The sequence below is a fragment of the Oryzias latipes genome, chromosome 12, assembly GCF_053564925.1.
Source record: "Oryzias latipes strain Hd-rR chromosome 12, Olatipes_Hd-rR_3.1".
NCBI lineage: Eukaryota > Metazoa > Chordata > Actinopteri > Beloniformes > Adrianichthyidae > Oryzias > Oryzias latipes.
The window spans coordinates 31,135,521-31,157,471 of record NC_136248.1 but is presented as its reverse complement, the minus strand read 5'-3'; the positions used below and the strand labels follow the sequence as shown (position 1 = coordinate 31,157,471).

At 43.0% G+C, this 21,951-nt stretch overlaps 1 protein-coding gene across 8 annotated transcripts in view; it reads left to right on the top strand.

Moving 5' to 3' along the window:
- The window catches only part of camk2b2 (calcium/calmodulin-dependent protein kinase (CaM kinase) II beta 2), a 35,927-nt gene that overhangs the window by 4,153 nt on the left and 9,823 nt on the right, over positions 1–21,951 (top strand). For 3 of the 8 annotated variants that reach the window (XM_023960482.2, XM_023960480.2, XM_078956093.1), the window contains exons 2-14: positions 1,663–1,757; positions 2,776–2,835; positions 4,846–4,900; positions 5,198–5,263; positions 8,455–8,527; positions 10,839–10,941; positions 12,430–12,513; positions 12,590–12,684; positions 12,764–12,886; positions 15,025–15,108; positions 15,997–16,039; positions 19,344–19,415; positions 20,130–20,164. In XM_023960482.2, coding sequence (XP_023816250.1) covers positions 1,663–1,757; positions 2,776–2,835; positions 4,846–4,900; positions 5,198–5,263; positions 8,455–8,527; positions 10,839–10,941; positions 12,430–12,513; positions 12,590–12,684; positions 12,764–12,886; positions 15,025–15,108; positions 15,997–16,039; positions 19,344–19,415; positions 20,130–20,164 — 988 coding nt within the window. Of the gene's footprint in view, positions 1–1,662; positions 1,758–2,775; positions 2,836–4,845; positions 4,901–5,197; positions 5,264–7,949; positions 8,023–8,454; positions 8,528–10,838; positions 10,942–12,429; positions 12,514–12,589; positions 12,685–12,763; positions 12,887–15,024; positions 15,109–15,996; positions 16,040–19,343; positions 19,416–20,126; positions 20,165–21,951 lie in introns of all 8 variants that reach the window. The other 5 variants (XM_023960481.2, XM_023960478.2, XM_078956092.1 and 2 more) reach the window with 3 other exon arrangements.

The window sequence follows — 21,951 nt, the reverse complement described above, 5'->3', positions numbered from 1 at the left end:
CGCTGAATGAGAACGCCGCATTCCAAAGTTACGACAACTGTGATTCTCAGGGTTTTGTGTTTGGTTTCTACTGCTAAATACGGTGGCCGAGAGCGGCGAGACACGCTTACATTTAAGATACAACAACAACAAATCCCAGAACAAATGAACAAACAATGGAACACAACAGCAAATCACGGAGCAAACGGCTGAGTCCTTGCCGGTGAGATCAAAACACGACAGCAGAAGAACGAAAGCGAGCTGCTGCTAACGGAAAGGGAAAACCGTTAATAGCGGAAGTGACGTGAAAACTTCACCTTGCTAATCATTGTTGTCGTTTTTAATGTAGAAATACTTTTGGACTGTTTCATGTATTTATAATGTCCACATAAAGAAAACAGTAATGAATAACTTTAAAACTCATCAGTCAAATATATTTCAGTGCAACAAGGTAAAAAATAAATAAATAAAAGTTCACTATTTACCAGTAAGACAGATATCTAACAAAAAGCAGCTGGTTAAGAAATGCCATTTTTCTTGTTTTTATGATCTGCATTCACACAAAACATTGAAAAGCAGATGTTCTTTCATCAAACCTCCAGAACAAAGAAAAACTTCTGCGGTTTCTTAAAACATGGCGCCCTTCTGTGACGCGTTTGACAAATGTAAAGACAAACGTGGTCACAAGACTCTCTGGTTTGTTTTGGCATTCATCTGAAGCCTTGTAATGACCTAAAGAGATGGGCGGGGCTAACAAAAAATTCTCTGCCTGCAGTTACAACAAATGCCCACTGACGTCACTCTAGAGCGGGCAAATGTGCAAACGTCAGTTCATAAAAGCGCCTTTGCACCTTCATGCAACGCTTTACGCTAGTAACCTGAAGCGTTGCATATTGGGGCAAAGTCAGCATGAGTCAGTAACTTTTATATATTTACCTTCTTGACTTTAAATCAATAAATCAATCAATAATTAGTTAATTATTAAAATGGAATTAAGAAAAGTGCATCCGTTTTCTGTGTGTTATGTTAGCGTTGTGGGCGTGGTTACGAAAAAAAGGTTGCCAGGAGAATTGGAAAGTTTGCATCCGATCGGACGTCCTTCCCAGCGGTTCAGCAGCAGGTTTTATGGTTGTGGAATTTCATGTTTTTAATGACTAATCCAGGTGATTCTGGAGGATCATTTAATCCCATCCGTTATCCCTTGTGCTATCCTAGGCACTTTAACATTGGGAGTTGGGTCATCTAGACCCACTAGACAGTGCTCTGAACCTTTTTTCTTCAATGATTTGTGATCTTCACTGGTGTCCATGGATTACATGAAATCTTTCCACCTTTATCCACCTTTGTCATGGTAGGGAGAACACTTCAATGTAAGGGTGGGGTCATCTGGACCCCATTCAGTAAAGGTTTGCAGATGGACTCGATGGTTTTGGCCCTGAAAAGACTCGTCTGGACGTCTGGCTCTTGAGGTTTGGAGTTGTCTGATTGGCTGTTGTTGTTGTGTTGGTGGTTGCTAACCAAGCGTTTGGCGTTTTCAGGCTAACGATGACTGCTGGGTTTGACGCTTTGACTTCAGGAAGAGCTGGAGTCCCGCCTCCCCCGCTCAGACGTCCGTGTTCCTGCTGACCGAGCTTTTCCAGCCACTGACACTCTTTGCCTTCGTCTTCTCCTCTCTCCTCTCAGGGGGGCCTTCTCAGTGGTGCGGCGATGTGTCAAACTCTGCACGGGTCAGGAGTACGCCGCCAAAATCATCAACACCAAAAAGCTGTCGGCCAGAGGTGAGGGGTCGCAGCCGGCGTCGGATGTTCTGACGTGTTCTCAGAAGTCTCTGAAGCGCCGTTAGCATATCTTAGCGCCTGCTAGAGGCGAGCGTGTGAAGGCTTCGCGTCTGTTCATCAAAGCCGGGGATTCAGTCTGGATCATCAAAACGATCACTTTGTCCTTTAACCGACCCAAAGAAAGGAACATGACGAGTTTGTCTCCTTAAAAACCCCTTGAGGTGCAGAAATGAAGACCCTGTCAGTCCAGATGTGATTCTCGGTCTTCGGCTGATCAAATACTGAGGAAACGCCTCAGAATAGAATCTCTGCGGCGTTTTTGCCGCTCACAGGCGAGGACGGCCTGGCGGTGAGCTCTGGATCCCAGCAGCTGCTCTGACAGGAGGAAGTTTGTTCCTGACGACTGACTCAGACGTGTCGGTTTGAACCGCAGGCTGGACCAGCTGTCGCTCTAATGAAAGCAGGAGCCTCTGCTCCTCCACTCATCTCCTCTGCTTCACTTTTCTTTATATTTGTTCGATCGCGCCTTTCCTGCATTCAAACCTTTGGTGTTTATTCTTCCTTTTTCCCTGTCAGTCATTCAAAAGGCCTTCACCTTCCTCAAACCCGACTGCAGAAAGCATCAGTTCTTTCTGTTTTTGTGCTGTGAGGATGTGGTCAAACCTCCCTGCAGCAGCAAAAACTCTTTTACTATTTTCCAAGTCTCTGGGTTAGGATGTGAAATAACTAAGATGGAAGAATCCACTCTGGATCCGGCTTTGGGATTTAGGTGAGAACATCCTCACTAGTTTATAATAAAAAGGACCGTTCTGCTGAGGTTGGAGGGATGATGAGCATCTGGAACCTTCAGGCTGTTGTGTGTGAGCTCCTGCATCTGTCCTGTTCGTCCTCTTCCACAACCTTTAAAAGTCAGAGCCGGAATTTCACGGTTTCTCTTTCCCAGAGGAAAAATCAGGGCAGAAAAGCTTTCATTTCTTAAGCTGCTTCGGGAAAATCTTCTGTCCAATTTGTCTTGCAGACCATCAGAAGCTGGAGAGAGAAGCCAGGATCTGCAGGCTCCTCAAACACCCCAACATTGGTGAGCAAAACCTGCAATCCCCCCCAAATACCCCACTGATGGCATGAACGGAGCCCCGACATGCTAGCTCAAGCCCCTCGCTGTTAAAGGCTACTTAGCGTGTAAAGACAATGGCGCCACCACCAGGAGGACCGCTACACTTTCATCTATTAGATTAGATCTACTTTATTCATAATATTTGATAATATTGATTCATTTATACTTTAATTTATATTTCCATCCTATTGCAGTTTACGTAATTTACGTAATTCCATTGAATTTGGAGAAAAGCGGCTTTGTACTGTTATGGGCTGCAAAACGGATTTTCTTTGTGTCAGAATCAGCTGGTTTACGTTGATTGTGCAAACACTTTGCTTCGCTAAGTTTTGGAATTACGTTAATAATTAAACAGGTGAAGAGTTACGGTGGTCGAAAGAACAACGTCAACACTGGAGCAGTTAAAGGGTTAAACCTGCTGGTTCCATTTCAGGCCAAGGTTGTGTCCGAAGTCCCACCCTAACGTCTAACTACTAAAAAAACTACATAGTGCTAACATGTAGAGCAATGAATTTGAAAAGCAATTCAGACACCAAGCTCTCTACGGTTTATATGACGTCATCGATTTCAAATTAAAATGAGCCTTTTGTGATGATTATTTATGAGTCCACTGTCTTCTGAAGATGAAAAAGTTGATGGTTTATTGAAAAATTACATTTAAATAATTTTTTTTGGTAAAAATTGTTCCGACGCAATGCATTGTGGTCTATGGTCGCCGATCTAGTGAGCATCGATGGACACTGGTTTTTCGCAGAGAAATCAGGGAAATTTCTAGGAATTTGCAATTGTAGATCCGGACAGCAATACAAAATGGCGAACGCACTGTAGTGCACTATGTAGTGCATAGGGAATGTGTCCAAACTGATTCGGACACATTCCAAGTGAACGCATGTGAAGAACTGACCCTAACCCTGACATGCACAGCTAAACATGTCATGTTGAACCACGCAGCCGCTCACACTGATGACATCATTGCAGTGGAGAATCCAAAGGAAGTGACGTGTTTAGCGCTTACATCAACACTGCCTCCGTTGGCCCATTGATTGGTGGGGCAGCCGTGGTGCAGAGGTAGAGCGTTCGACCTCCAATCAGAAGCTTGCATGTGTCGAAGGGTCCTTTGGTGGACACTGAACCCCATGTCGATGGTCGGTGGCGTGACGCCCGGTTTATACTTCATATTGGCGATCGTCAATCACCTCAAGTGGCGTTCGTCCTTTTCAAGCCCGGCGCGTTCGTCTCCAGCGTTCTGTATCCCTGCCAGGATGTATGCCGACAGCGTCTTGGGAGCCGACTTCCTCGTCAACGTCATCATCTTTGGGAATGCTGAAAAAAAGTGCCACTTTTATCTATTTTAAAATCTCGCCATTCGGACGTGATTGTACTGCGACCAATCGCAAGCCAGTTTGTGAATGGAGAAATTCCCTTCTAGCGACCGGAAGGGTGTTACATCGCTGTAAAATATAAACCGGGCCTTAGGCAGCGGCGCCACCATCAGCGCGTGAATGCGTGCGTGGCTAACGAGACTGCGTCCGTAAAGCGCTTTGGGCCTTGATTAAGTTTGGAAAGTGCTGTGTTAGAAAACGCCATGTTGGTTCCTCTAATGTTGTCCAAACCTGCAAAGGAAGGAAGTATCAGAGGAATTGGACCCTTAAGGGAAGACTGTCTTCCACTTTTAGCTCAGAAGCTGCGAGCAGAGCTGCTGCAGACGCCTGGCGTGTCCGTCCTCTGAGAGGAGCAGACTGCGACAACCCTGAGCGCTCGGCGTTCGCAGCGCTGACAGATTTGGGCTTGGTAGGTGTCACTCAGTGACAAGTTGCAGCCGCTCTGCGTGACACAGAAGCAGCAAATCTGTCAGCCTGACGTCAGAAAAAGCCGCCGGCCTCTGCGGCCTGGTGCGGGCAGAACAGCCTCATCAGCTTTTTCAGGCGGCGGCGGCGGCGGGTCGCTGCTGAAACCCTCTCATGTCTCTTTCAGTCCGCCTGCACGACAGCATCTCCGAGGAAGGATTCCACTATCTCATCTTTGACCTGTGAGTTTCTTCCTCCTTCCTTCCCTCTTCCATCCTCACTTCATCTCTTCCCGAGCAGCCCCCCCCCCCCTCTATTGCATAACATGGCCCCCACCCCTTCCTGCTTGCAGCTCCTACATTAGCGCACCCACAGCAACACTCCCCCGCAACGGAGCCAGTCTCCATAGCAACCTGGTAGGAGAGAATCCTGCAGCCGGGGCTTCCCCCTAATGAGGACATCCCCCTCCTGTCCGTGTGTGCGTTTGTGTGCGTTTGTGTGTGTGCACAGTCACAATGCTGTCGTCCGTCTCTCCTCAGAGTGACAGGGGGGGAGCTCTTTGAGGACATCGTGGCAAGAGAATACTACAGCGAAGCAGACGCCAGGTAAAAAGACCCCCCCCACACTCCCCCCCCCCCCCCCCTTCCACGTTCCTGCAGATCTGCAGCCCAGAGCTCGCCGCCCCTCATTAGGGCAAATCTGACACGTTTTCTCCTTCCTGGACCTGCAGACCCTCAGCTCCAACACACCACACCTCTGCAGGCTCTTCTGAGAGCCAAATCAGGGCTGAGGAGCTTTTCCCACAGAGGGAAAAAAAATGCCCACACACCCACGCTGTAAGCCCCTCAGGAGGTAGACTTAAATCAATTTGACGGTGGAGGCGGTTTGTGAAAGCAGGAGAGGAGAAAAAACCAGGGGACGGGAAAATAAAAGGAAAGAGGCGGAAAACGAGCAAACAGATTTGTATTCTAATCCCAAACGTTGAGACGGCGTCCTGTTGGATCCTCTGCAGTTTGGTGAGCGCGCTCAGATTCAGCCTTCAGGTTCAGAACGCAGGTGGGAACACGAGGCTCGACCAAGACTTCTGCTCCAGGAGCTGTCTCGGTTCGGTTCTGCTTGAAGGTCCAAAGTAACAAAATGTTAATCAAGAATCAAAAACCTGGAGACCCACTCCGAGGAAAATCCTGCTTTTTTGTGTTTTTGTAACATTTTTCTGATGACAGAGGACATTTATGAAGTATAAAAATGTTGAGAAATTAGAAATAAATGAGTAAAACCAACAACAAAAAACAAAACAGCGGCCATATTTGACCCAGTGGGTTCTCTGCGGTTAAGATTCGATATATAAATGTTTTTATTTAATGCTTTCCAACCATAATTAGGTCCAATCGTGAATAATTTAGGTTTTTTTATTCAAGACATTGTTTACATCATAATCCTCTCTTACTTAAAGAAAGTCATGACTGTAGTTTCCTTTGAACGTCCGTCAGTTCAGCAGAAATGACTCATTTTAAAGCGTTGATGGAGTCTTTGTGGATGAATCTATAGTTTTAAATTGTGTGTATTTTACTCTCCTGGCCTGTCACTATAAATCAGCAGCTTCCCGTTTGTTTTTTCTCCTCCTCTGGACGTCACGGTCTTCAGATACGTTAGCGTCAAGGCGTGTTTCGGCGGGAACAGGGTCAAATCGGAGCATCCAGACAAAACCGCAGTAAAGCAGGACGTCTGAACAAATGGCGCTCTGTGACGGAATCGTCGATATTCTGACGATCATTCGCTTTTAACGCTTCATTGCCTTCACTTCCCTCACAGCTTCACAACAAGCTGGATCCTCCTCTTTTACCGGGAAGATGGCGAAGGTTTAAGGACGCCGTCTTCCTGCCAACAAAGCCCATTTTTACGCAAAGCTTCGTTTGCCAAAGAGGATGTCTGGAACCGTTCCGAGTAAAAAAGGACGCAGCGCTCCGTTTCCGTTGCAACACATTGAGGCCAGATGCGGGCACGGAGCGCTCCGGGAAAAGCCTTTTTCCCGCTCTGGCATTCACAGAACGAGCGGCTCCAGATCCTTTTTTGGAAACACGAGGGTTGAACTTTTCAGGCCTCTTCATTTTCCTTCATGAAAGAAAGACGGCTTCAGAATTCGACCTGTTATTGAAATCCTCCTGAATAAATGATACTGTGTTCCAGCAACGAAAAAAAGACTCTATTTGAGAAATTTGAAGTAAAAGAGACAAAAGGTGGAACGGTTTTAACATTTTAGCTGCTTTATTTAGCAGATGTATTGTTAAAAACTGTCTGTGTTACCTGCTTGCTTTCACTCTGTGTGTTTTTTCTGTGTTGACTTTGTTGTGCATCAGTTTTGTGTGTTTGTGTGTGGGTGGGCGTGGCCTGTTCACTATGCTCAAATCATTGACTATCTACGGAAACTGGACTGAGCGAGTATGACATCGTCCATAGAAAACAGCTTCAACCAAATGAAGTCTAATCAATCGCCTTTTTTTTTGCGATACGGACGCCGCCATGTTGGAGCCAGACGAACTCAGCAAGCAGTGATTGGTCCAAGCCGGTCTGAGCCATCGTTTCTATAAAAACCACTCCCACCAAGGAGTGAGCTTTTTGGAAGGTTACACCCCTACCACCGTTTATTACTTGAATAACTTGAACTACAAAAAAGAAAAAACATGAAAAAAATGAGGATTTTTCACAATTAAATATAAATCAACAATGAAATCCAGTAGTTTGTACAAAAATACTTAAGAAACAAAATGTGACCACGGAGGTTCTGTAAAAGACCAGATTGTAGAAAAACTGAAGGAATCTCTGTGCGTCGGGAGGCTTCTCTTCATTGGACACCTGTGATCTTTGGGAATCCCTCCATGATCCCTTCAATGACTAAAGGAGACGCGCTTTTAGCAAACTGGACTGCTGCTACCCAATACCGGCGCTAGCTACAAAAAGACTTGGTGTCATAGAATATTAATTATTAATTTCTTCTCCATGATGACTAATAAAGACGCCGTCCATATGTCACTCCCAAATCTGAGTCCCTTATTGGTCGAAGTTCAACCGTTTTAAGAGTCTTGCGTGATCGCTAGTTTTGAACGTGTTTTTTACGCGCGTTTACATTAACGTTACATCGGAAGTGGTCGCTGGAATTTGTGTTTTCCAGGCCGGGTTTAAACGCAGCACAAACCTGTGTAAGAGCACCCCCCCCCCCCCCCCCCATCTTCCTCCCCCTTCCCATGATGCCGTGTTGATCTTCTGTGTCCCGCTGTGGTTTTGTCTCCGCAGTCACTGTATCCATCAGATACTAGACAGTGTGTCTTACACTCACCAGCATCAGATAGTGCACAGAGACCTGAAGGTGTGTTTCTGTTTCCCCGTGTTGCATTCACATGCCTGTGTCTCCTGCTGGATTTTTGAGCTCCTGCTTGTGCCTGCTGTCTGTCTGTCTGTCTGTCTGTCTGTCTGTCTGCGTCCTCCTGAGTCCGCTCGTCTTCAGCTTTTGTGTTTGAGGTTTTGGTAAACTGGAACGGTTAGAGGGGGGGCCACTGCCTCAGAGTCACCCCCTCCCATGTCCAGCTTTTTCCTGAAAACAGAAGAAGCGGCGCCTCCTCCTCTTCCTCCTCGTCCTCCTCTTCCCTCCACAGACAGTTTTTTTCTGTGAGGCTGAAACTATTCTGAGTGAGTGAGTGAGTGGCGGTGTGAGAAACACTTCTGCTGCCTCTGCATGAACCGACCGTCTGGGGGTTGAATGCGTTTGGACTAACCTGCTCCCCCTGCTGTCCGCATGCAGTCATTGCATCCAGCAGATTCTGGAGGCCGTGCTCCACTGCCATCAGATGGGGGTGGTCCACAGAGACCTGAAGGTGAGTCACCGGCAGGGCTGCACCTGTTTGTTTGTTTGTTATCAATGTTTTCTTCACAAACAACGACACAAAACTCTGCAGATTCGTCAGGAGAGAACTTTAAGAAGTCTATAAAAAGGAAAAGGTCAGCATCATTGCTCAAACAAATGCATGTTGACTGGAAAATAAACCAGCATTTCTGATGAACTCCTGCCGCTCTGCAGAAACTACGTCCAAGAAAACGACAGATTTTGGCTAAAAAGAGGATCATTGTAATTGAAAGACCACTGCTTTGAAAATAGATCCAAAGATGATTGGATTTGGGACTAGAAGTTTTTATTTTCATCTGGCTAAATATGTTAAAAAACACTTGATAAATAATTGAGGTTAAATATATTTCCAGTTTGTTATTACACAAACTACATTTGGCTTATATTTAACAAAGCAAAGACCCTTTTTTGTCCTTTATTATCTTTCGTTCACCTCCTCCTGTCGGCTGTTTGTGTCTATAGTGCCCTCTACTGGCAAAAAAACAAACACATTTCCCATTACAGCGATAACCCTTAAACAGCTGAAGTTCCAGTCTTGACATTCTTTGAGTTACCGTAACTCGGCAAATAACGTAACTCCAACAGCGGCTTTGCTCCAATAAGTAACATTTTAACATCAAAGAAGCATCAGAATGGCGTTGATTGTGCTTAACGATACGGCAGTGAAGAGCTTGTGTTATTTGCCGTCGCCGATGACGACTCAGATGTTAAAGGGTTAAATTAAAAAATGTTCCAAATCCACGGTTTGACCAAAAAATGAATGTTTTAGGTAAAGTTTTGCACTAAAACCTTTCGTTCTTTCTCTGTTTGTGTACAGAAGTTTTCCTTTCATTCCATCACTGAGTTCTTTTCCTTTTAAAAGTAATTCTTCCATAAACCAAAATGAATCAACAACAAAAAAACCTTTGTGATTTAGCAAAAAGCAACTTTTCTTCATTTTGTTTTGGAAACAAATGTTCAGGGGGGAAACCTGGGAGTCAAATCAGAGTCTCTTTTATGCTGATGATATGTTTCTTTTTTTAACCGTCTATCTATGGGCTATCACAGAGAGGAGGCCTCATCCCTCCACCTAAAACTGTTAAAGTGCAGTTTTAATCCTAACAAGAAGAAAATGAGCTTTTAGCTCAGTTCTGTATCTAAACCTGGTCTTCAATACATTTGTCTCCCTGTTTGACTCCAGCATGAACTCATCACCTCCTACTTTATGTGTAACCAGATTCCTTGTTAGCTCTAGCATCCTAGTTGCTAACCTAGACAAGCCAACAGCTAAACTTTGCAGATGTTTTTTTCCATAGTTGTGAACTTTCTTGTTCTAGGTGTTTGATGGCTGGTAAGTGCAGAGAAAGCATTGAGTCCGCATGTCTGTGCACGACAGTGAGCCTGAATTTAAACATGCATGTGCTGAAAGTGTCGTGCATGCACCGAATGGTTTATAATTTGAATAAAGTTTAGAGTTTGCTCAGACAGTTTATCGCAAATTACAACAACAATGTAAGTCAGGCGACGAACTCCAACAGTGTTGAAGCAAATGTGCTGCAAGAACAATCCTCTGCTGATTTGAGAAACACCTGCATCCGTTTGAGAATCGCTGACAAGACTTGAAAAGTTAACACTGATTCACAACTGATGTTTAAGGGGAGATTTAAGGAGAAACATTTAAATGATGGATTTTACAAAAGGTGCTTACTTTACTTACATTTAGGGAGCCTGCATCATTTTTCCCCCCATTATTATCGGGATTGTTTTAGTGTCAGATGCTAAATATTCAGTCTGTATTAAATTGAATAAACTTTTTTTTTTTTTAAAGTGAAATGCATTTTATTTAGATCCATTGGCCTCTGTGAATGAATGTGTAAATATAATTGATTAGGCTACCATGATGGTCGAGGCAATTTTTTCTAAATGAGAATAAAACAGGTTATTTTGTTTTTATGTTACTGGTCCGGCCCACTTAAGGACAGATGGGTTGAATGTGGCCCCTCAACCAAAATGAGTTTGACACCCCCCCCCAGTAGATGCAGTAAACATTTTCAATAAAACCAAATTTCCACTTTGAAAAAAAGTCAAACTTGAGTCAGGAAAACTTTTTTCTTTTTTTTTTTCCACAGCGCAAAGTAAAAATAGATTCTGAGCTAAAGTGTTCTTCTAGCCGGTTGTTGTTGTTGTTTTGTTTATTTTGGGCTGTTGGAACAGTCTGGAGGTTACTTTCACTTAACCTGGGCAGCGCTGCCCCCTGGTGGACAGTCCTGACACGGTCCTGTGGCGTTTTTCTCCACCTGCAGCCGGAGAACCTGCTGCTGGCCAGCAAGTGTAAGAACGCCGCCGTAAAACTGGCCGACTTTGGACTCGCCATTGAGGTCCAGGGAGACCAGCAGGCTTGGTTTGGTGAGTCCCACAAAGAAAATGGTTCTTCTGAACCGCATCCAGGTCTATCTACATGGAAAAAAAAACTGTCATCTTTATCCACTAAACCAAAGACAAAAGCATGAATGGAAACTTACTGCAATAAAAAGACTGGATTTAATAGTTTACCTTTAAAATGGAACTTATGGATACTCATCTTTCTCTTGCTGTGGTTAAAACTGACATTACTAAATAGAAAACGTCTTTTTTATCATAAATGACTACATTTGGCAAAAACCTTTTTTTTTTTTACTATAATCTTACTGTAGTAAACTTGTGCACAGCAGTTGTTGCTCTATTTTAAGTCCTTAAAGTCCAAAAACACCATTTTCCTGGTGGGTCTTTAATGTGAGCAGCTCATTGTCTCACAACACAAATTTGTCATCAAAAACTATGTATCATTATAGTAATGCATGTTCTTTGCTGTAGACACATGAGTTCTTCTCTGTTAAAAGTAAAGACCCACTTTGGGCGGGGCTAAAAGCTCCCTGCTCCATTCTGATCATCCACCGGATCCCCGAACGTCTTTGTTTTCCTGGGCTGAGCTGGAATCTGGATCTAAACTGTACAGCTACAATATTGCTGCCATTTTTGTTGCACTGCTAATATTTAGTCTGTGTCACGCAGCCACTACGTGCACTTTATAAGTGTTTCTTGGGTTCATTGATGTGCTCAGATGTCCGTCGAGGGTTTCTGCTGACGTGAATTCGGTTTTGAGCTGTTAAAAAATGTTATTTGGTCAAGAATTACGCAGTTTACGAATATATTACATAATTTATACGCATATATTAATTTTTACATGTTGTACATGTTTTTGCAAGATAAATATGCCAATTTGTGACTTTCCACAACCGTTCCACGTATTTCTAACAGACTTTTCACGCATGAATCCCCGATGTATAACTTTTATGTTGCGTATGAGGCGCACATGTCAGGTTAAAATTACGTTATTAAAGCACGAATCACTAATAAATTACACATGAACAGCACAATAATCACACGCTTCATGTTCTACGTTGGTTTCCGTGCTCTTTGCGTTGTTTATTCGTACTTCTTCCATGGTTTTAGTGTGGTTCATTCGTGACACATCGGAAAATTTCACGTACAAACCACAACTTTTCTCATTTTTTCCACGTAGATTCACGTACGACCAATTTTCATCCGTGCAATAAGCGCTAAAAGTTTGTAGCGGCTGTATGATACGGCCTTGAGGTTGGTATTGTGAGGGGCTGCAAGCTAGCGGGAGAGAGGTGAATTTCTAATGAACTTCCGCCGCTCTGCAGAGACTAGGTCCCAGAAAACGACCGAGGTTTAGTAGATTTGGGCTAAAAACAGCATCATCTTAATTCAAAGACCACTGGAAACGCCCTGAAAATGGATCAGTAGATGATCGGAGCGGGACTTTGAGATGAAGCTCCTCTCAACAAAATGCTGAACTGCAGCTGAAGGTGGTGTCATTTTTGCCTACAGGTTTTGCAGGAACTCCTGGATATTTATCCCCAGAGGTGCTGAGGAAGGAGGCGTACGGCAAACCTGTTGACATCTGGGCATGCGGTACGTCTCTGCGCCGCCGCCGCCGCCTCCTCATGGCTGGCTGTGGCTCAGACCCAGACTGTGTGTTTGCCTGTAGGAGTGATCCTTTACATCCTTTTGGTTGGGTACCCTCCGTTCTGGGACGAAGACCAGCACAAGCTCTACCAGCAGATCAAAGCCGGAGCGTACGACGTGAGCCTCAGCCTCGGCTTCTCTGTCACTTTACATCAAACCGTCTTCTGTTTGTGATGCAAACGTGGGCGCGCTTTAGTTTCCCTCCCCAGAGTGGGACACGGTGACCCCGGAGGCGAAAAATCTGATCAACCAGATGCTGACTATCAACCCAGTCAAGAGGATCACAGCTCAGGAGGCCCTGAAGCACCCATGGGTCTGCGTAAGTCCAGCACACAGCGGATCAAACACCGGCCGTTTCTGCAAAATAATCCTAGAAAGTCGGTGGGATCTCAAAATACAATGTTTAAAAGCAAAACATTGCATAAAATCAACCATTAAATTGTCTAAAGGAGTTCAAATAAAACCCAAAAGAAACTAAAATAAAAAATAAAAAAGATTTATGGCTGAAAACTATATTAGAAAATGCAAATTATAATATGTCAGATTAAATCTAAAAGGCTGTAATAAAACCGAGCCACAATTAAACAATGACTCATTGAGAGAATATGATGAGTCATTGCTCTGCTCTTCATCCTTTTCTGGATAAAGAGGAGTCCGTCGGCACATTTCCAGTGATAGATAAGAGAGAAAAAAAACGACAAAAATGATGCAAAAACAATTACATAAAGTTTTAGTTTGGATGAATATGGAAAAAGAGAGAGATTCCTAAAAGAAAATGAGTAAAACGTTTGAAAAGTAAAAAAATAAGAAAAGAAACGTCCGAGGAGCCGAAACAAAGCTTAAGAACATGAACGTTATGGCAAAAATACGGAAACAGATTTGACTCTCCAAACAAAAAAAAGCCGAATGATGAAAAAAGTGCAAAAGCTGAAGGATGAAAAGTGGATTTCCATTATTTCACAGATTCGTTTCAAAGCTTGGCAGTGCAGCAGCTGGGTGATGCAGCCCAAAGGCTGGGATTCTGCTTAAATGTTGCTTGTTTCTATTTTCGAGACGCTGAGTGTTATGATTATCAGTTGCCATGGAAACGTTTGGAGCGATGTCCCTGCTTCTGGAATGAAAAGAAAATGCAAAGTTTAAAAATAAGGTTTGTAAACTCAACTTTTGTTTCTTGAAAGGAAATCAATTCTTCGTTTGAAAAATCACAACTCCGTTCGAGAGCCGCTCTGCCAACGACGATCGGCGGCCAACCAAATTTGGTGAAGCAGGAGTCTGGTTGCAGCGCTGCGACCACCTTCTAGTTAAAAATATCTAAAAGTCTTTTTTTTATGCATGTTCTCTCTGATTCTGCCATCAGTGCTAGGGATGGATATTACCCTACCGATGCCTAAACACTAAAGTCAATGCATATTTTTGGATCCATGAATTAAAGTTCGCTTCGGCATTTTGACTCCAGCTCCGCCCACCCTCACACCTTCAGCCATTCCTATATGGCCCCGCCCACTATTGATGAAGAGGTAATATGATTGGTTAGAGTTGGACGCCAAAACTGAATAGTAGTATCACATGCGTCAGTACCGGTACCAACCTGGCAAAGAGTACCCGTGGTACCCGTTCCTAATCAGGGCTGCCGTTTACATTTAATGCATTTTTGAAAGACTGAATTAAAATGGCTGCGTTTGGCCTGTATGCCACACTTTGGACATGTCCTAGTCGCGTTGAAATCCTTCCAGTCTGACCTGTGATGCTTAGTGTCAAGGAAGGAGCTACGAAATCACAATTCTATAGAGGTTTTGGTCTAAAATGACCATTGATTCAAGTCCATCATATATGGCCGGACACTCTACCCCCTTGGTCACTGAGCAGGTGAAAGGCAAGTGCAAAATAAAAGGAAAAAAACTGTCTTCAAAAACACTTGAATTGATGCTAAAAATGCTTAATAAGATCCTTTAAACGCTCACGGAAACACAAATCAAATGTTAAAATGTTATTTTTTATTACCTATGGATAAGTTTGGAGGTTGTTTTAAACGCTGAATATGTTTTAAAAATGTTAAAACTGCTCAGTGATGAGTTTGAAATAAGATTAAGAAGAAGCTTAAAAAACAATTAATTTAAAGAATTTTAAACTATAAATGAATGCAAAAGAACACAACATTGTCAATGACCCAACAAATCACAAACTAACAGCAGAAAATTTAGCTTCATAGCTAAATCTGACTTTATTAAGAGTAAATTGGACTAATTACTTTTCCTTTGTTGATTATTATAAAGTTTGCTCCAAAGAAGTCGTTTTATTCTATCTTAGTGCGTTTTTTCTCAGGAGATGTCATTTCCTCAGAAACGTCGACACATGGATGTAAAGCTGAGTTTCCTCCACAGCTGCTGCCCACAGAAACCTGTACGATCTGCTCCTCTGTGACCTTTGACTTTCAGCTTCTGCCTTTGTGCCTTGCAGCAACGCTCCACCGTGGCCTCCATGATGCACAGGCAGGAGACCGTCGAGTGTCTGAAGAAGTTCAACGCCAGGCGGAAACTGAAGGTACAGCCCAGCCGCACTCCCCGTCAGCTGATCGTTGGTTGACATGCCGCTTGTTCTTTCATTCCCGCCATGATCTTGTGTTATGAAGGGTTATTCAAGACGAGTTTTAACACGTCTGAGCCAACACATTTAAATGCAGACACAACCTTATTAGCTTAAACTGCAGGAACGTCAACATTTCCATTATATGCTAGCATAATATGCTAATGCTAATAAAAAAGGCTAATTGCTAGATTTTCTTAAGAGTCATAAAAATGAGCCAAATAAGATAACTTAATGCAATTTAATTTGCTAAATTAGCTCACAGGCTTTGCATCGCTAATTAATCTATAAAAAAGTTTAACTACATTTTCACCAGTTTTTCTTGTATTTAGTCAACAACATGACTAAATTTGCCAAACAATGTTATATGGGGTTGTTGCTCAAATTGTTGGTTTTGGAACAAAAGGAAAACCCGAAAAAAAGAAAATATAAGCCACGGTTGGCAATTAGCAAAATTTGCTACGCAAACTAGCATGACGCTGCTGTCAGCTAAAATAGCTAATCAAGCTAGACTACCGCTAATATTAAACTCGATGTGTTTATTTCCCCCTAAACTTCCTAAAGGACTAAAACGTGCAGTACTATCCAGCAGTGTTCTGGATTTCTTTGTAATTCAAACACAACTTTTTGTTTTCACGGGAAAAAAAAGAATAAAATAACTTTTTAGAGTCTGAACACCAAACAGTGTTACGATCATTTAACTTCTAAAATCAGTCGTTTGGATCATTTTAGTTCTGTTTAAATTGGTAGTTATTGACAGTAATGTTTGATGTTAATGTTTTTTTTTTTACTAACAGCTGTGTTGTATTCAGAAGTCCTGTTTATGTTTCTCCTACTCCTCCTCAGGGAGCCATTTTGACCACCATGCTCGTCTCCAGGAATTTCTCAGGTAAGAAGATGAAGAAGAGAAAGAAGCTCATTAAAGGGCCTATATTATGCAAAATCAACTTTTGGAGCTTTTAAGTGTGTTATAATGTTCATTCCTCACCAAAACTACCCCAAAGTGGTATTCTGATCCATTCATTTTTGGGTATTCCTCTAAAAACCTCATTTCTGAGCACCAGCCCCTCCCAATCCACCTAAACGAGTGGGTTCTCACATTGTGACATCACAAAGTGAGGAGCTGTCAGCTCCACCCCCAGGCTAACAAACATGCTCACTTTCTGTGTGGAGCTAGCGGTGATCGGCTAAACGCAGTATGAACATCCATCTTTGGAAAAGTTCAGATGTTGTTTGTTTTCGTGGGAGAAATGCAGACGCGCTGCTGAAGCCGACTCTAGGATGATGTCATCAAATGGGCGGTAGCCACGCGGAGAGAAAGGCGGGGCCTCAGAGATCGAGTCCTCTTACTTCCTGGTGGGAAAACAAGCTGTGAAAATAACTTCGAAATAACGAAAATAACGAAAATAATAGTGTACCAAAGGGGATAAATGATCAAATTCATGGATATAGTTTAGTCTGAAAGCCTTAAGAAAAGCAGGACATTGAACCTTTAAACTCTCAAAGTTCAAACCTTCATAGAAAAAAGGTTTGTGTTACGCTGGCAAAATGAATGGATTCTGTTCAGGAGACACGGCACAGAGACGGTTGATTGACAGTAATCTACAGCCAATCAGGACACATAACACAATGTACTGAACAAGAAAGGTATAGTGTGAAACAGCGATAGACCATAGTATTCCATAGACCATAGTATTCCATAGACCATAGTATTTCATAGACCATAGTATTCCATAGATCATAGTATTCTATAGACCATAGTATTCTATAGACCATAGTATTCCATAGACCATAGTATTCCATAGACCATAGTATTCTATAGACCATAGTATTCCATAGACCATAGTATTCCATAGATCATAGTATTCTATAGACCATAGTATTCTATAGACCATAGTATTCTATAGACCATAGTGTTCCATAAACCATAGTATTCCATAGACCATAGTATTCCATAGACCATAGTATTCCATAGACCATAGTATTCCATAGACCATAGTATTCTATAGACCATAGTATTCCATAGACCATAGTATTCCATAGACCATAGTATTCCATAGACTAGAGGTGGGCACTGAGGGCCGCATTCCTGTTTTCCAACATACCCTGCTCTGGCATGTTCTGATTGGCTGGACCAACCTGAACCAGGTAATCAGCCATGAGTAGGGCAAGACTATCTGGAATTCATGCATACACACCCGCCCTCGAGGCCTGGACTAGCCCACTTCTGCCATAGACCATAGTTTTCCATAGACCATAGTATTCCATAAACCATAGTATTCCATAGACCATAGTATTCCATAGACTAGAGGTGGGCACTGAGGGTCGCATTCCTGTTTTCCAACATACCCTGCTCTGGCATGTTCTGATTGGCTGGACAAACCTGAACCAGGTAATCAGCCATGAGTAGGGCAAGACTATCTGGAAATCATGCAGATACACCGGCCCTCGAGTCCTGGAATAGCCCACCCCTGCCATAGACCATAGTATTCCATAGATCATAGTATTCTATAGACCAGGGGTCGGGAACCTATGGCTCGCGAGCCATATATGGCTCTTTTGATGGTCACATGTGGCTCGCAGACAAATCTTTAATTATACTTTTTTTTTTTTCATTAGACCAGTCCTTGTCTGGCGCGATGCGATGCCAGAGGCGCGCAGTAGTAGCGGTGCTTGGAGAGAAAATTCTGCGCCAGCACTATCACTTTACTATTATTTATTATTTCACAGAGTTTGTACCAGCCGGAATCCTGTGAATCGCCGTGCCTAAAACTGCGCGCTCCTGTCTCTGAGAAAGAGCGTGCAGTTGCGGGGACGGGATGTGTGAGGAAGAAAGACGAGGGTGTGTGTGTGTGTGTGTGTGGGCACGGCCAGTAAGGTGAACCGCGCAGGGATTGTAAAAACGTAAAACCCGCTGCCCGTCACTCACTGCAGCGTGAGAGTGTGTGTTTGTCTCCATGTCTGCATGTGAGCCGTCTGTCTCACATCTACAGAACATTCATACTAACCTAAGATCACGTTTAAAGTCTCAACGCCTGCATGAAGCAGAAACTCACCACCTATCAACCAGACTAGACAATCAGCAAAACTACCACGAGAAATACTCATCATTTATTAGCAACAGCATAACGATGTTATTAAAAAGAATCCACAGACTTATTGTACTTTAAAATGTTGAAATTAAATCAAATGCACACATTCATTTGTATATTTAGTTTTAAACATATTGTTGCGGTCTGAGTTTAACTTGGCTGTTGGGCCGCGTTAAAAGTTCTGGAGGTCATTAAACGCATCAAGCAGAGATCTGATTGGCTCTCAGTTCTGTCGCTCAGGCTGTTGTTAGGTAGTTTGGACCAATGGGGTTCAGCTATGGGCCGAATAAGGCAAATGGGAGGGCTGACGCGGCAGGAGCGAATATAAAGTTGGGAGAAGCGCTCTCGTCTCAGCGGGAGAGATTCAGGAGCTGCTGAATTAATTGTACGGCGTTCGTTGCGGTCTACATTAACCAGAATAAAGAACCTTAAAAGAGGTTAAGTCTCCGTGCCTCAGTGTGGGAAATGGACACTACTACAGAACAACTTAAAAACAAAAACAAAAAAAAAAAAAAGGAAATGGACACTACATTATTGTATGGCTCTTTCGAAATTACATTTAAAAATATGTGGCGTTTATGGCTCTCTTGGCCAAAAAGGTTCCCGACCCCTGCTATAGACCATAGTATTCCATAGACCACAGTATTCCATAGACCATAGTATTCTATAGACCATAGTATTCTATAGACCATAGTGTTCCATAAACCATAGTATTCCATAGACCATAGTATTCCATAGACCATAGTATTCCATAGACCATAGTATTCTATAGACCATGGTATTCTATAGACCATAGTATTCTATAGACCGTAGTATTCCTCTTAATGCTAAAATTAAGGCGCGTTTTGCAGCATGAAAGGGTTTTTTGTGGAGTTACTGTAGTACGTCACGTCAAAACAAGCAGGTTTAGATGCTTCGGTGGGAAAATGACCTTCATTTAAAGGTCGTTAAAGTGGTAAATGTTTTCAATCGGCGTCAGACGTAAAGCAGATCTGATTGGCCTTCCTAGCTGCTGCAGTGTTCGATCAAACGTAGCTCTGCCGCCGATCCTCCAGAGTAGACGTGAAGACGTCTCCAGCTCTGTGCTGCTCTGTGTTTCAGTCGGCCGGCAGACCACAGCCCCCGCCTCTGTCAGCGCCGTGGCGGGAACCACCGGCGGCATCGTGGAGCAAGGTAACCCCGCCTCACTGATCACAGGCCATTCATCTGTCCTCTCCACTCCCTTTAAACTCTTTCTCCTCCTCCGTCTCTTCCTGCCTTCAATGCTCCTCAAACGTCTGCTAAGGTAAGCATCCTCACTGAGGAGCAGAGGGGAGATTTACTCCTCGTTTGTCGTCGTGGGGTCAAACATCTGTTTAGGAGTGTGTGGGTTAAACGGGAGGAGCAGTTTGTCTTCTTATTCTCTGCATGAAACTCGTCAATCCAGCCGTCAATGAGCTCCGATAATCCAGCCGACTCCCCAGATTAACCAAACCCATCATCACACACCTGCATCCCTGTGCCCCCCCTGCTCCTAGTCCTAATCCCTGTCATTCTGTGCCCTTCTGCTCATCTGTGCGTTAGTCTGGATTATATCAAGAGTTACTAACACCCCCCACCCCCCACGCCCTCTGCTTATCTAACGCTGTGGATCAGCCTCCAGAGGTTTTTTAAAGTGTGAGTCGGCGCCTGGGGGGCTTTTCAAATACTCTTGCCGGGGCTAACAGAAGGTTTCCTCTCCATTCAGGTGAAGGGGGGCGGGGGGCGGTACGCAGGGAGGGGGCGGGGCTAGTTTTGAAACCGCAGAGCTCGTTCCACGTGAGAAGATCTGGGAGCCGAGCCGCTCCCAAAGGTGTATGATGTGTAGTCTGCCGTCTGAGGGGGTGTCCTTCTGCCTCTCTGCAGCAGCCAAGAGTCTCCTCAACAAGAAGGCCGACGTCAAGGTGAGCCCCCCCCGCACACACACGCCCCCACCCACCATTTCACCTTCATCATGACCATCAGAGCTGGTGGGAATCCACCAAACGCCTTCGGTTTCACCTCATTGACTGTAAAGGTGGATTCTTTACTAAATAGTTATTGGCTTTATGTTCATAACTTTTGTTTATTATTGTTACATTTTCATCATTTCAAACTCTTTTTTTTCTGTTTGTTAGAATAATAAATGTTGAAAAATGTATTTCTAAGTAAATCAAACGCTTATATTTATTTAAAAACTTATCAAAATATTAAATTGCTTTAAAAGAGGTTTATTCAGAAAGTATTTTATGTTTTTTTCTTTATTTTGTTAGATTTTATACTAGTAGATTTAAAAAAACTGAAAAAAGGAAAAATTTCAATTTTTTGCTGATTGTGACATTTAAAGAAATATGGTACCTGAATATAGAAAACATTTATTTTGAAGAAATAGTTTTTATTTAAGATAAAAAATAAGTTAAAATAAAAAATATATTTTATTTATCTTTTATTTTAAAGTAAATATAGTAATAAACTGTCATTAGAGTGAATGGAAGGAGACCTGCTGGTGTGTCAAGCCTCCTGGTGGTTACTTAGTGCCACTGCTTTACTTGTTTAACCTGCTTCAATCTGGAAGTCACTGGGTGGGGCTTTTTTTAGTACTCCTCTCAAAATGTAGAATTTTTTTCTTTTTCACAGAAATGTTCAGTGTTGTTTCAGCTCAGTTTTAGCAAACATGAAAGGACAAAAAGACCGTTTAAAAACTGAAGTATTCTGAAGAGCTTCATGTTTCTTTTCATTCCTTGGATTTTTCCCAGCAGCTCACTGCAAAAATGGAATCTTAATAGAGTAAAACATTGTCTTATTTTCTGTCTTGCAAGAAAAATTATCTTATCTGGAAAGTTTTTCAACAGCAAAATGATCTTAGTTTGAGAAAACGTGTCTTAATGATGTCATTAAATTATTAAAATGAGAATTCTTAGTGGGACCGTATTTCTGACCCCAATGGCATTTATTTTGGTGCTTTTTTAAAGAAAAGTTGTAAGAATTTTTTACTTATTTTTGAGGGTTGTTTTTGCAGTGTAAAGTTTTTTTCTCTCGCCTAGTGTTAAACTGATGCAGACATTTTTCACCCGAGTTTCCAATCATAGTGTCGGAGCAAAGCTCATTAGCTGCTTCCCTCCGGAAGACAGCAGAGAGACGCTGTCTCTGCAGTGGCTCCATCTGCGGCCTTATTGCTGCTCTGCAGTGTGTCGCCGTTTGTGCACATGTCGGTGTGGAGCGTTGATTAAAACCGCCCAACAGTTTCATCCATCCTGCTGCAGACTCCACAGTAAAACAGACTCTAGACTCAATCAAACAACAACTTATCCGGAGGTTTCTCATTTCCCCCAAAGACTGGACCACAATTCCACATGACAGGAGCTGGTTGGCTGCATAAATGGACGCATTTATGCACCAGAGCATGGAGAGAAAATGGTTATCAGTCACAGCAAGCTCTCCAAAAAAATAAAAAAGAAGCTGAGTTAGGTCTGAAACGATAAATAGAACAAAAACTAAGCATTTTGCTCCTAAAACAATCAGATTCTGTTTCTCACAGACTTGTTTGTTACAGAAGTTTTTATTACCTGAAGTAAATCTGTCACAAACTGACACTTTATGACCTTGTGTGGATTAATGGACCAACTGTTGTGGATGCAGTTGTAGTCTGATCTTCTGAGGCACCAACATGGAAAACCAACAGCTCTGTACTGTAGAGGAAGAAGAAGCTGCA